Source organism: Solanum verrucosum, unplaced genomic scaffold (genome assembly GCF_900185275.1).
Source record: "Solanum verrucosum unplaced genomic scaffold, falcon-dt-bn FXZP01000047.1, whole genome shotgun sequence".
NCBI lineage: Eukaryota > Viridiplantae > Streptophyta > Magnoliopsida > Solanales > Solanaceae > Solanum > Solanum verrucosum.
In genome coordinates, this window is record NW_026020155.1 from 1,146,278 (window position 1) to 1,159,615 (window position 13,338).

Sequence of the window (13,338 nt, forward strand, 5' to 3'; positions counted from 1 at the left end):
TGTCATTTGTTATGTCTCAGAGCTCTTCTTGAGCAATTTCCTTCATGATATGATCTTCATGATCATTTGTTCCTTTTCTTTTTCGAGGATTTTTATCCTTTGAACCAATTGGCCTACCACGTTTTAAATGTGGTTTAGACTCATTTGCTTTAACAATTTGTCCTATAGGGACATCAACTCGAATTGGAGCATTTGCAGCGGGAATATAAGATTTAGTAACCATTAGAAGGTTAGTAAATGCATCTGGCAGTTGATTTGCAACATTTTGCAAATAAATAATTTTTTTAACCTCTTGCTCACATTGATTTGTTCGAGGATCTAAATGAGATAGAGATAATGAATTCCAGTCTATCTCTTATTCTAACAGCTTATGTTATCCCCCTAATGTTGGGTATACTGATTCATCAAAATGACAATCATCAAATCTTGCCGTAAATATATCTCCTGTCATAGGTTCCAAATATTTGATAATAGGAGATTCATACCCAACATACACCCCCAACCTTTTTTGGGGACCCATCTTTGTGCGTAGTGGTGGGGCAATTGGAACGTATACCGCGCACCCAAAAATTCTAAGATGGGAAATATTTGGCTCATGACCAAAAACCAACTGTAATGGAGAGAATTCATGATAACTAGTTGGTCTTATGCGCACCAATGCTGCTGCATGCAAAATAACATGCCCCCATATTGAAACAGACAACTTTGTCCTCATTAACAATGGTCTAGCTATCAATTGTAGACTCCTAATCAAAGATTCTGCTAGACCGTTTTGAGTGTGAACATGGGCAACTGGATGTTCAATTGTTATCCCAGTAGACAAACAATAATCATTAAAGTCCTGCGATGTAAACTCACCGACATTATCAAGACAAATTGTCTTTATTGCATAATCTGGAAATTGTGCTCTTAATCTTATTATTTGAGACAACAACCTCGCAAAAGCCATATTGCGAGTTGATAATAAACACACATGTACCATCTTGTAGATGCATCTATCAAGACCATATAATATTTAAATGACCCACATGGAGGGTGAATTGGCCCACATATATCACCCTGTATACGTTCCAAAAATGCAGGTGATTCAATCCCAACCTTAGTTGTTGATGGTTTAATAACCAACTTTCCTTGAGAACAAGCAACACAAGAGAATTTCTTTGATTGAAGAATTTTCTGATTCTTCAAAGTATGTTCATGTGAATTCTCAATAATTTTGCGCATCATATTATAACCGGGATGGCCCAATCGGTCATGCCAAATGATTAAATCATTAGGATTAGTAAACCCTTTGTTTACTATGGTATGTGATTCAACCATACTAATACTTGTATGGTGTAATCCAGAAGAAAATGCGGGTAATTTTTCATGCACATATTTTTGCCCCAATTTTACTGTAGTAATATAAAGATATTCAACCTTTCCTTCATTGGCAGTCTCAGCATGATAGCCATTTTGGCGAATAATGTTGAAACTTAATAAGTTTCTTTGAGACTTACTACAATACAATGCATTTTTAATATTTTATATCGTTCCCCCAGGTAGTAGTAAGACCGCTCTTCCAAAGCCCTCTATTAATTTTGCACTACCAGATATTGTATTAACATAAACCTTTTTCATAATCAAATTAGAGAAATATTTCCTTTCTCTTAAAATAGTGTGAGTTGTAGCGCTATCAAGAAGACACATATCTCCATTACTCATCTTGAACCAATTAAAGATTGGGAAATTTTATTTATCTTCATAAAATAAAAGTACATCATAAGAAATATGAAAAATCAACAACTTTGCAAGAAAATAAAATTACTTTTTTTTTCTGAATATAAAAACAACATAAGGAAAACATAACAATTAAAAGCACATAAATAAAACAACATAATTATTTTCCCCAATCAAATGATCAAGCATTAGTTTTGATCTCCAAAGAAGTCTTCAACTTCCAAATGAGTAATATCATCAAGGTCATCAAAATCATCATCTTTTAAAGCCAAATTTGCTTCAATATTGTCATCATATTTTTGTGAAGGCCCTGCGTCGACATCATTTTTATAAGTCAAGAGTGATTCCAACCGAGCATTAGAAGAAGATGCACCATTTTTATTTCATTTTATTTTCAAGGAATCTTGATAAAGCTTAACAAAATGCTCAACTGCTCGGCATTCATTCTTCCAATGCCCTTTCATGCCACAACGATGACAATTGCCTCTTGAAGGATTGCTTTGAGAACCCATATTGTTCTCCCTTTTGTGACACCACCACCACGACGATTGTTATATCGTCCTCTACCATTGCCACGTCCACACACATTATTTTGGCCCTGATTTTTATTTTGTCTTCTTTCAGACTAACCATGTGCTTCAACCTCATTTGCTTCCGATAACGGAGCAGTTTCTGTGGGACGAGCCTCATGGTTTTTCAATAAAAGAGTATTATGTTGCTCATCCACAATAAGGCATGAGATCAACTCAGAATACTTTTTGAATCCCCTTTCACAGTATTGCTGTTGTAATACCAAATTTGAGGCATGAAAAGTTGTGAGAGTCTTTTCTAACATGTCCTCATCTTTTATATCTTCCCCAGATAATTTCAATTGGGAAGTAATTTTGTATACAATAGAATTATATTCACATATAGTTTTAAAATATTGTAACCGCAAGTGAATCCATTCATAACGAGCCCTTGGCAAAACCGTTGCCTTAAAGTGGTCATACCTTTCCTTCAAACCAGTCCACGATTCAAGTGGATCTTTCACCGTAAGGTATTCAACCTTCAATCCTTCATCCAGATGATGACGAAGGAAAATCATTTTCTTTGCTTTGTCCTGACTCGACGTTGTATTACCATTGGTAATAGTGGCACCAAGGCATTTAGCATCAAGGTGAATTCAGCATCCAGTACCCATGACAAGTAATTATTTCCAGAACTGTCAAGTGCCACGAACTCAAGCTTTGATATATTCGACATGATAAAACTATCATAGAAAATAATTAAATTAGAGTAAAATAGACAATGAGTAAATAATTAAGTAGCAAAACTTTTTTTTTCATCAAAAGTAAAATTAGCATACAATCTAAATTAATATTATGCCTCACAAATAACAAAAATAACTTTTAGTAAAATTGTTAGATAAAATCTTTTCATTAAAAATTAATCATAGTATAGATAATTCACTTTTTCCATTGAGAACAAAAAACACTAGAATTTGTAGTCCATTCATATTTTTTTTTCACAAAACAATGACCGTCATCTTCTCTTCGCAAAATCGATAAATGGTTAGGATTTTTTCATTCAATTATAAATAAAATATAAAGTAGAAAAAGTATAGCCACAATACAATAATTTTAACATTAGATTATGAATGGATACCTCACAAGATGTAACAAACCGAAATCCTCACTATATTAATAAGAGCACTGGAACATTATTACAACATTAAGATTCTAATTGCAATAATCAAACTACCGAATTATAATGGAAATTTTGAAATAACAAGTAATTAAAGATGGAGAGAAGAATGGAGATGAGAAGCTTAGACTCTAGAAGAAGAGGAGAGGACAAACATTTTCTTCAATATGCATAATCCCTAAATCAGTGACTGCTGCCTCTTTTGATGGAATCATTCTCACATCCACTACTCGACCCGGATCCCAAATTAACCTGGCCCTATTGCTTGTTCTCGATCCAATAGTTCTTTCCAGCCCAATAACTACTTGTGTGACCTTGGTATTCATATTGGGTTGGACTTGGTTCATAACACAAGAAATGTTGTTCAACCTTGAGATTTCGTGCTGATAACGTATTGTGAAACTTAAGAACAAATGAACAATATAAAAAGGAAGACAAGAAGAATATAAGACAAGAAAAACAATATAAGATCACTTTCTTTCTTTCAAGTGTATTCAACATTATTCTCAACACCACTATTTATAGGATTACATTGAGGAATACCAAAGGGTGTCATACACATTACATTAAACCTTGAGAATTACTACCCATTAAGGAGGAAATAAACCTAGGAATTATGCTCATCCATTTGATCACATTATCAACAACAATACTACCAATAAAGGATGAAATTAACCTAGGAGTTATGGTCATCCATTTGACCACATTATCAACAACATTACTACTCATAAAGAAGAGAATTAACCAAGAAGTTATGGGATCCATTTAACCACCAAAATGATTTACAACAATTTTGTTTATTTTGTTGCACTCTCCAAATCACTAAACAACCAAAAGTCCCTAAGAAAATATTTTGTACTTACATTGATTCAATCTAGACTCGAGTCCTTCAATGAAAATAAGACTCAAAACATTGAACTGGCTAATGAAGAAGAAGAAGCTGGAGGAGGTTCAGGACCAAACCGGCTAATAATCATATCATATCATATATTACTATAAGTGAAAAGCTCCAAAATAAAAAGTTGAATTACCATTTTTCCCCTTTACTAAATTAAAATTTGATTAATTATTTAATCAAATACAAATATTTTAATCACATAATGGTAGAATTTGAAGTTCATAAGCCCTTTAATAATTAAATTGTTATTTTCTTGATAAATGAGTACATTGATATTGCTTTTAATCATAATCATAAATCTCATAACAGAAGAATTTGAAAAGTTATGATTGATAAAAGGCATAATACATAAACATGATCCCTTGGCATCAGCTGACAACTATGACCTTTAACTTTGAGTTTGCACAAGTAGACACTAAAACTTGTATAAAATTGAATAAATGAACACATTCCTCCTACATGGCACCATATATGGCAATTTTGTGTCCTACGTGGTGTGTATTATGTCATGTAGGACATGTGTGTCTACTTGTTCAATTTTATACAAGTTTAAGTGTCTACTTGTGCACACTCAAAGTTGGAGGGCATAGTTGTCCGCTGAAGCCAAGTTAAGGGTCATATTTATGTATTAGGCCTTGATAAAACAATGTAAAACCGATTTTTTTTTCTTTTGAAATAACATTTTTCCTTCTATATAGACTCTATTGTTTAATATTGAAGTCAAGAATTTGAAGAGGTGTCATCATATATATATATATATATATATATATATATATATATATATATATATATAAAACTAAAAGTGGGTAGCTTTGAAAAGTTAAATTATAATTTTACCCTTAGGCTAAATTAAACATCTAATTAATAAATTATTAAATAATAACATTTTAATTATTATTTGAATTTTTAGTTATTTATTATAAACACAATGAAAGAATCATTATATTTATTTTAATAGTATTGACCTTTCAATTTTCCATGTGACTTTTCATGTTTCCGTAATTTTTGGGAAGCTCCAAAGATGAAAAGTTAGATCACCATTTTACCTAGGCTTAATTAAACATCTAATTATTTAAATATTAAATATTAATAATTTAATTATTATTTGAATTGTTAGTTATTTATTATAAAGAGATGAAAGAATCATTATATTTATTTTAATAGTATTTGACCTTTCAATTTTCCATGTGATTTTTCATGTTTCTGTAATTTTTGTCCTAAAAATTTAACTTTTCCAAGAAAGACTTTTATTTACCACTCCTACAATTCTTGTGTGTAGAAGCTCTAAACAGGTAAAATAATGTCACAATTTGTGGTGAAAGTTGTGAGATCCCCTTATACAGTGATGGGAATAGACAAGAATTCAACTATTGAAGCATCGAAGGTTGGTGTGTTAGTTTTATACTTATTTGTAGTAATTAGAATTATAATAAGACTTTTCTATCTCTCTTCATATAGCTGAATTGTTGTTTTGTTAGCAACTTGCTTTAATTTAAATATTTTATTTTTGTATGCTCAAATATTCAGTTTGCATTATAGAGACAAACACAATAAAATAAAATAAAGCCTAATTGTCTTGGTCATGTGTATCTTTTTTTTTGTTCTTTGTACTTATAATTTTATGTCACGCCCCGAGCCTACACCCTGGGCGGGACCGGCACCTGGAGATCATTGCTGGCCCCAGGCGAACCCTTGGCCTGGCTTTCTTAACTCAGCGGAAACCTAACTCAATAGAAAACTCAATGCAAATGCAAGATTTCAAAACAACTTAACTTATAAAATCTGGCCACAAGGGCAACTCGAATCTCAAAATAGAACATTTATATAGAAAACATAGATAAGAGACTCAAAACTAACTGACTGACTGTCTATGAAGCCTTTAAAATACTGAGATGGATGTTGGGACAGACCCCGCAACATCCTAATAAAACAAAACTAAGAGAACAAAATACTTGAGTCCTCTGGAATGCAAGGAGGCTCACCACTGACTCTGGAGTGCTCAGCTGGATCAACGACGTGCAGGATGCTGATCCGGGGTACCTGTATCTGCATCGTCATAAGATGCAGGCCAACTGACATCAGTACATAGAATGTACGAGTATGCGAGCTGGAAAGCTAAACCACAACTTAAGCTTGAAAAGAGTACAAGAGAACACTTACCTTGGCTCTGTTCAACTCATGAATAACCGAACTCAATATATAAAGCAATAAGACACATGCAATATATAAATCTTGTAAAACTCTTAAAACATGACGTAAATATCATATTTATAATATCATGAAAATACCATGCTTCCTCTCAAAGTCTACTTGTGCAATGTATGAATGAAGTCCCATACCCCATCCACACTAAGCAGAACTATTTGAGGAACCAAGCTTTTTCTATTGTGGGAGCTTCTCTAACCGACAAACCACCACTATTAAACTTAGTGGTGATACAACGTTTTACCTCACGTTTCCCAAGGACCATCCTATACTTTGCCGTGATATAGGAAGCTAACTTTACCAAGTGGATCCACTAGCTTAACTTTACGGATTCATCTAAAAAGTATGACCCGTTAACTCCCATGTTGGCGCATGGTTCTTATGGAGAGTTGAGTTTATATGAATTCGTGTCCCCAATTCGGTGCTCAAGACTACTCCCAAAAATACTTAGCTCATAAGTGTTTTAAACACATCTTTCTTTATTTGAGATAATTACTCAAAACTTTGCCTGAAGGCTCACTTGGAATCGATGTTCCTTTTCTTACTCAAATGTAAAAACATTTAGAAATCCTCTTTCGAAAATACATAGTTCCCTAATAACTTTCGAGAAATGGACTCGACTTTATGCTCTTGACTTGACTTGAAGCTCTATACTCTTGCTTGACTTGGAACTTGGAACGAAGTTAAAACATTCAATAACAACTCTTGAAAAGCTTTGAGGACTTGCTTGGACTTACTTCTTAACTTTGCTTGACTTGACTCTAACTTCCCTTAACTTCGATCCTAACTTGCCTTGAATTGAACTATGGATTCAAGGTATATGATCACATGTTTATGGAGGGATTCTTGATGTTTAGACGCACTTTGGAGTGCCGAAAACAACTATGAAACATAGGTACAATACCATGGAACATGCATGAGAAAGTGGGGAAGGAATGGGGGAACTTGGCGTCCATGGCGCTCTGCAAGGCGCGGAGCACCAGCCCTTGAAATTCAGAGGGGGCATGTTGGTGCTCTGCTAGGAGCGCCGCCCCAAGGGGGAAAGTTCAGAACCCCTTTTGGGGCGCGCTGGCAGGCGCGACGCGCCAACCCCTTGCCCAGAAAACTCGACTTTTCTCCCTTGTTTTGCCAACTCTAAACCACCCTTACTTCAAGGGTTTCAACTCCAAACACTAAGGATCCTAAAATCCCTCAACATACAAGAGATTTCAACTCAAAAACACAACCAAGTCATTTCCCAAATCAACAATAACTTCAACAACACAATCAACAACATCAACAACACACCCCTACAACTTCAACAACATACCCAATCTTTTCTCAATAATGAAAATGAGTTTGGTGTGTGGGGGAAAGGATCAACCCACACTAAGAACTCACATACCTAGTAGGGATCACCCCCGACGATATCCACGACGATCTTTGACGAAAACTTGTTGATCTCCTCTTTTTTCTCTTCTTCTTCTCCTTCTTCTCCTCTTCTTCTCTTCTTCACTCTCAAGCCCTAGCTTTCACTCTTTTAAAATGGGACAAAATGATCCAAAGATCAGCCTAACACAACAATATAATCCCAAAAGAAATGGCTAGGGAAAAGACCAAAATGCCCCCTGCCAACTGTCCAACTTCCAAAGGGCATATCTCACTCATACGAACTCGGAATTGAGCTAACTCGGTGGCGTTGGAAAGAACCTTCCATAAGATTCTCAACCATAACTGGAACTACTCCTAACTCATCCTGAGCTAGGAGTTATGACTGCTCAAAGTTGGCCAAAAACTCACCTTTTTCCACACTTAACCATTTTTTCCAGATTTGAATTTTATTCCAAAAAAATGACTATTTCCGATTTTTAAGACTCTTCATAGATATTTCAAATTACCGAATGTTACATTTTACATATACATTAACTTTCATCTTAAAGAATGAATGTGAGAAAATGTTTACTCTTTTTTTTTTGGAAAAAAGAAGAAGAAGAAGGTGAAACATATAGTTGAATTACGGTTTTACCCTACTATAAATTAAAATGTTATAAAATATTTAATTATTTAATTTAAATATTAAATTGATTCATTTTAATTAACATGTTAATGATTTTGCACTTCCTTATATTATTAATTCCTAATTAAAATATCTAATTTAATAATACTTGTCATCTATAATCTATATGTATACAATAAGAAATTAATAAATATATCATCTCATATTATACTAACAGTGAGAATAATGTTAGGCAAAAATTAGATTACCATTTTGTCCCTATATCAAATACAAATACTATTAATCATCTAATAAATTATTAATTAAATATTAAATAGTAAATTTTAATTACTACAAGGGAGAGTTACACATTAAGCCGATATCAAATTTATCAAATTCTTTCGGTTACAATTTATTCATGTTGCATGGTGAATTAATATTAAATTGTTATAAGTAATTATTATCAAGAAAATAAAAAGACTACTAATTATATTGTTCAATGAATTAAAGGTGAAGACCAAAAGTTACATAATTAAATAGGAAACTTGTAACATCTCGAAATTTGAAATAACTAGGAAGAAGCTTATAATTGGAAATAGTCATTTTTGGAAAGAATTAAAAATCTGGAAATTTGTCAAGTAAGGAAAAGTTGAGTTTTGGTAAACTTCAAACAGCCATAATTCCTAGCTCAAGATGATTTAGGTGTACTTCCAGATATGGTTGCAAATCTCTTGGAAGGATCTTTCCAACGCCGCCGAGTTTCTGGAAATCCGAGTTTGTATGAGTGAGTTATCCCCTTTGGAAGTTGGGCTGTTAGAATAAGAAAAGTCGAATCCGGATTTTTAAGGGTAGTTCGGTCTTTTCCTTACCCTTTTATTTCAATTCATTTTTTTTTGTAATTAATTAGGGGCCTAAGATGAATTAGATCAGTTTACACTTTTGGAAGAAGGGTTAGGGTTTTGAGAGAAGAGAAAAGAAGAGGAGAAAGAAGAAGAATCACCAAGATCGTCGAAGTTTAACTTGTGGAATTCGTCGGGGGTGATCCCTACAAGGTATGTGAGATCACATAGCGTTGGGTTCTTTCACCCACACGCCAATCATGAGTTATTTAGCGTAATTTCGTTCTGAAATTTAAGGATTTAAGTTCTTGATGAGTTCTTGATAAGTGTTCTTGAAGTTTCATTAAGTTTTAATGTAAGATTCTACTTGGGTCAATTTTAAACGACCATATATCTTAGAATATAAAGAGTTACGTGATCCATAACCTATCCAATTGAAGGTAATTGAATCTACTTTCCAACGCCACCAATTTTGCGTCAATCCAATAACTGAGTAAAAAGCTATGACTATTTTAGTAACCTATACAGTGCTGTTACGAATTAGCCGACGGGAAAATATTAAAAAGAGTCGTTTTTGTCTTTTTTCCTCCAAGAAAATCATAAACGAATTTCTTGACTTATAAAAAGCTCAAAACAATCAAATTTTCATCTTCACTCATGAAAATCATAATTTTTGGCCATAGAGATTTCAAGAAACTAATTCAAGAATCTCAAGAAAGGTCTTCTTGATTGTTCACCTTCAAGCTAGGGTTTCAAGGCTTCTAATCAAGTTCTTCTTCAAGATTCTTCAAGAACCTTGTTTTTTTTCAAGTATGTAAGGCTATCATAGTGTTGGACTAGTTCATCCTCACGCCCTACATCTACTTTCAAATCAGTAAAAGAGAAATCTAGAATTCTTTCCCTAGTTTGAGTATTCTTGAGATAAGTTGATTTTGAGTTCTTGAGTTCGTGTTTCTTTTAAAAGTTCTATTCCTAAATATCGAATTGATATATTGTTATTGAGATCCTCCATAAACATGAGATCATGAACCTTGAATCCATAATCCAATTCAAGGAAAGTTAGGATCAAAATCAAGATAAGTCAAGAGTCAAGTTAAGAGAAGTTTATAAAGTTTTCCAAAAGTCATTTGCAAACGTTTTAACTTTGTTTTAAGACCTAAGTTTTGAGTTCAGTAAAGAGTAAAGTTGAAGTTCTTTCTTCAAAAGTATATGGGAACTATGTATTCCCAAAGAGTTTAAAATGTTTTTACATTTAAACAAGAAAGGAAACCTCGATTTTCAAAGAGCCTTCGGGCTAGTTTTCAGAAAAGAGAAATAGCTTTCTAAATGAAGAAAATAGGGAAACTGAGATTTCCAAGATAACCTTTGAGCTATGTTTTTGAGCACTAATCTCAAATCACAGAAGAAGTAAGTTTTTAAACATAAAGAACTAAGTATATTTTTGGGAGTAGTATTGAGCACCGATATGTGGATGCGAGTTCATATTAACTCAAGTCTCCATAAATCATGTAACCATCATGGATAGAAAAGGGTCATACTTTTTAGATGAATCCTTTTCGCATAGACTAGTGGATCCACTTAGTGAATTAGCTTCCTATATCACGACAAGGTATAGGATGGGCCTCGACAGCGTGAGGTAAAGCGCTGTATCATCACTATAATTCTTAAGTGATGGTTGTCGGTTAGAGAAACTCCCATAGTAGTAGTAGCATGGTTCCTCAAGGGGTTTTGCTTAGTGTGAATGGGGGTATGAGACTTCATTCATGCATTGCACAAGTAGACTTTGAGAGGGAGCATGGTTTGTATTTTTATGATATTATAATTATGAATTAACAACATGTTTTCAACAGTTTTGCTTTATATTGCACTTGTTTTAAACTGCTTTATAATGAAATGAGTTTATTTAAGTATTCAAGAGTTGAGAAGAGCCAAGGTAAGTGTTTCTTTCATAATCTCTGTCGAGCCTATGTTGTTTTAGCATTCTAACTCGCATACTCGTACATTCAATGTACTGATGCTAGTTGGCCTGCATCGTCTTATGATACAGACATAGGTAACTAGGATCGGCATCCGATGCATTCGTTGATCCAGTGAGCAGTTCAGAGTCTGTTAGTGAGCCTCTTTGCATTCTAGAGGGACTCTTTCACATTACTTTCAATTTTAGTATTAGTTCATTAGGATGTCGCGGGCCTGTCCCGACATTCATCTTAGTTGTTTAGAGGCTTCATAGATAGTCAGACAGTCAGTTAGTTAATTCAGTTGTCTTTACTTTTCATTTCATATGTTAAGACTTGAGTTGCCATTTTGGCCAAGTTGAATGTTGACTATTAAACATTCTATGTTATTTCATTAGTTAAGTTGAGTAGTGTAATAAATATGCATATAGTCTTCCGATGAGTTAGTAAGTCAGGCCAAGGGTTCGCTTGAGGCCAGAAATGGTGTTCGAGTGCCAGTCCTGCCCAGGGTGTAGGTTCGGGGCGTGACAAATTTGGTATTAGAGCACAGAGTTCAAGAGTCCTAGGGAGTTTATGAAGCTATGTCTGTAGAGTCCTATTTATCGGTGTGAAGCGCGCAACATATATAATTAGGAGGTTGCATCATTTAGGAATTTCTTCACTTCTTTCACACTCATTTCGTGCGTTGGAGTTTATCTCTAAAAAGTTTCCTTCTAATTCGTGCCTGTGTGTGTTTCAGATAATCATGCCTCCACAAAGAGCAGTCAGAGATCGTCCAGCTAGGAGGAATGTTGAAGAACAAGAGTTACCCAATGCACCTGAGGTGCAACCACAAGGAGAAGTGGCCAATGCTGAGGTCAGAGAGGAAATTAGGATGCTGAGTCAAGTTGTGACCAACCAAGCTGGGCAACAGAAAGGAGCTCGGCAGGAAGAGGCTGACACTTCAAGGATTCAAGAATTCTTGAGGATGAACCCTCCAAGTTTCACTGGTTCAAGCACTACTGAGGATCCGGAGAACTTCATTGAGGAGTTGAAGAAGGTATTTGAGGTGATGCATGTTGTTGATACTGTGAGAGTTGAGCTAGCTGCATATCAGATGAATAATATTGCTAGGACTTGGTTCGATCAGTGGAGAGGGGGGTAGAGCTGAGGATGCATCACCTGCGAGCTGGGCCTGTTTTGAGGAAGCTTTCTTGGGGCATTTCTTTCCCCGAGAACTGAAAGAGGCTAAGGCGTGAGAGTTCCTCACACTTAAGAAAGGTTCTTTAAGTGTTCATGAGTATGGGTTGAAATTCACCCAGCTGTCTCACTATGCTTCTGAAATGGTTGCGGACATGAGAAGTAGGATGAGCTTATTTGTTGCTGGGTTGTCTCGTCTATCGAGTAAGGAAGGCAGGGCTGCAATGTTGATAGGTGACATGGATATCTCGAGGTTGATGGTATATGTGCAGCAGGTTGAAGAAGAAAAGCTAAGAGATAGAGAACAATTTAAGAGCAAGAGAGCCAAGACAGGGAGTGAGTCCGGGTAGTAGAGGAGTAATGACAACTGGTCTTCTTTCCAAACATGAACATAAGGGACCTGCTCCATTATTTGCTAATGCGCCTGCACCTAGGAACAAATGTGAGTACATTGGTCAGAATTCCAGAGCTAAACTAGCACAGCCTCAAGGTAGGGTGGCACAAGGAAGTAACTAGGCTCCTACACGTGCTAGGTGTGGTAGAACCCACCCATGAAAGTATCGTCAGGGCCAGACAGGTTGTTTCAACTGTGGACAAGAGGGTCACTTCATGCGAGAGTGTCCAAAGGACATGCAAGGAAATGGTACTGGCGGAGGAACAAACCGCTTATATGTTATCAACAGTCGCCAAGAGCAAGATGATTCACCAGATGTTGTCACTAGTATGATTCAAGTCTTTGACTTTACTGTTTATGCTTTACTAGACCCAAGAGCGAGTTTATCTTTTATAACTCCTTATGTTGCTATGAATCTTAATGTTATTCCTGAGCAACTTAGTGAACCATTCAGTGTTTCTACACCTGTTGGTGAGTCTATTCTAGCA

General features: G+C 35.0%; 2 protein-coding genes across 2 annotated transcripts; one reads left to right on the forward strand and one right to left on the reverse strand.

Moving 5' to 3' along the window:
* Window positions 1-1,907: 1,907 nt before the first annotated feature.
* On the reverse strand, window positions 1,908-2,806 carry LOC125828266 (uncharacterized). The gene is made up of 2 exons (XM_049507581.1): window positions 2,350-2,806; window positions 1,908-2,029 (listed from the first exon to the last, which is right to left on the reverse strand). The coding sequence occupies exons 1-2, from the start codon at window positions 2,804-2,806 to the stop codon at window positions 1,908-1,910; spliced, it is 579 nt and encodes a 192-aa protein (XP_049363538.1).
* A 2,797-nt stretch (window positions 2,807-5,603) lies between these two features.
* LOC125828267 (uncharacterized) lies at window positions 5,604-12,806 on the forward strand. The gene is made up of 3 exons (XM_049507582.1): window positions 5,604-5,687; window positions 12,017-12,211; window positions 12,579-12,806. Exons 1-3 carry the CDS (start codon window positions 5,604-5,606, stop codon window positions 12,804-12,806), a joined length of 507 nt encoding a protein of 168 aa, XP_049363539.1.
* The last annotated feature ends 532 nt before the right edge of the window (window positions 12,807-13,338 follow it).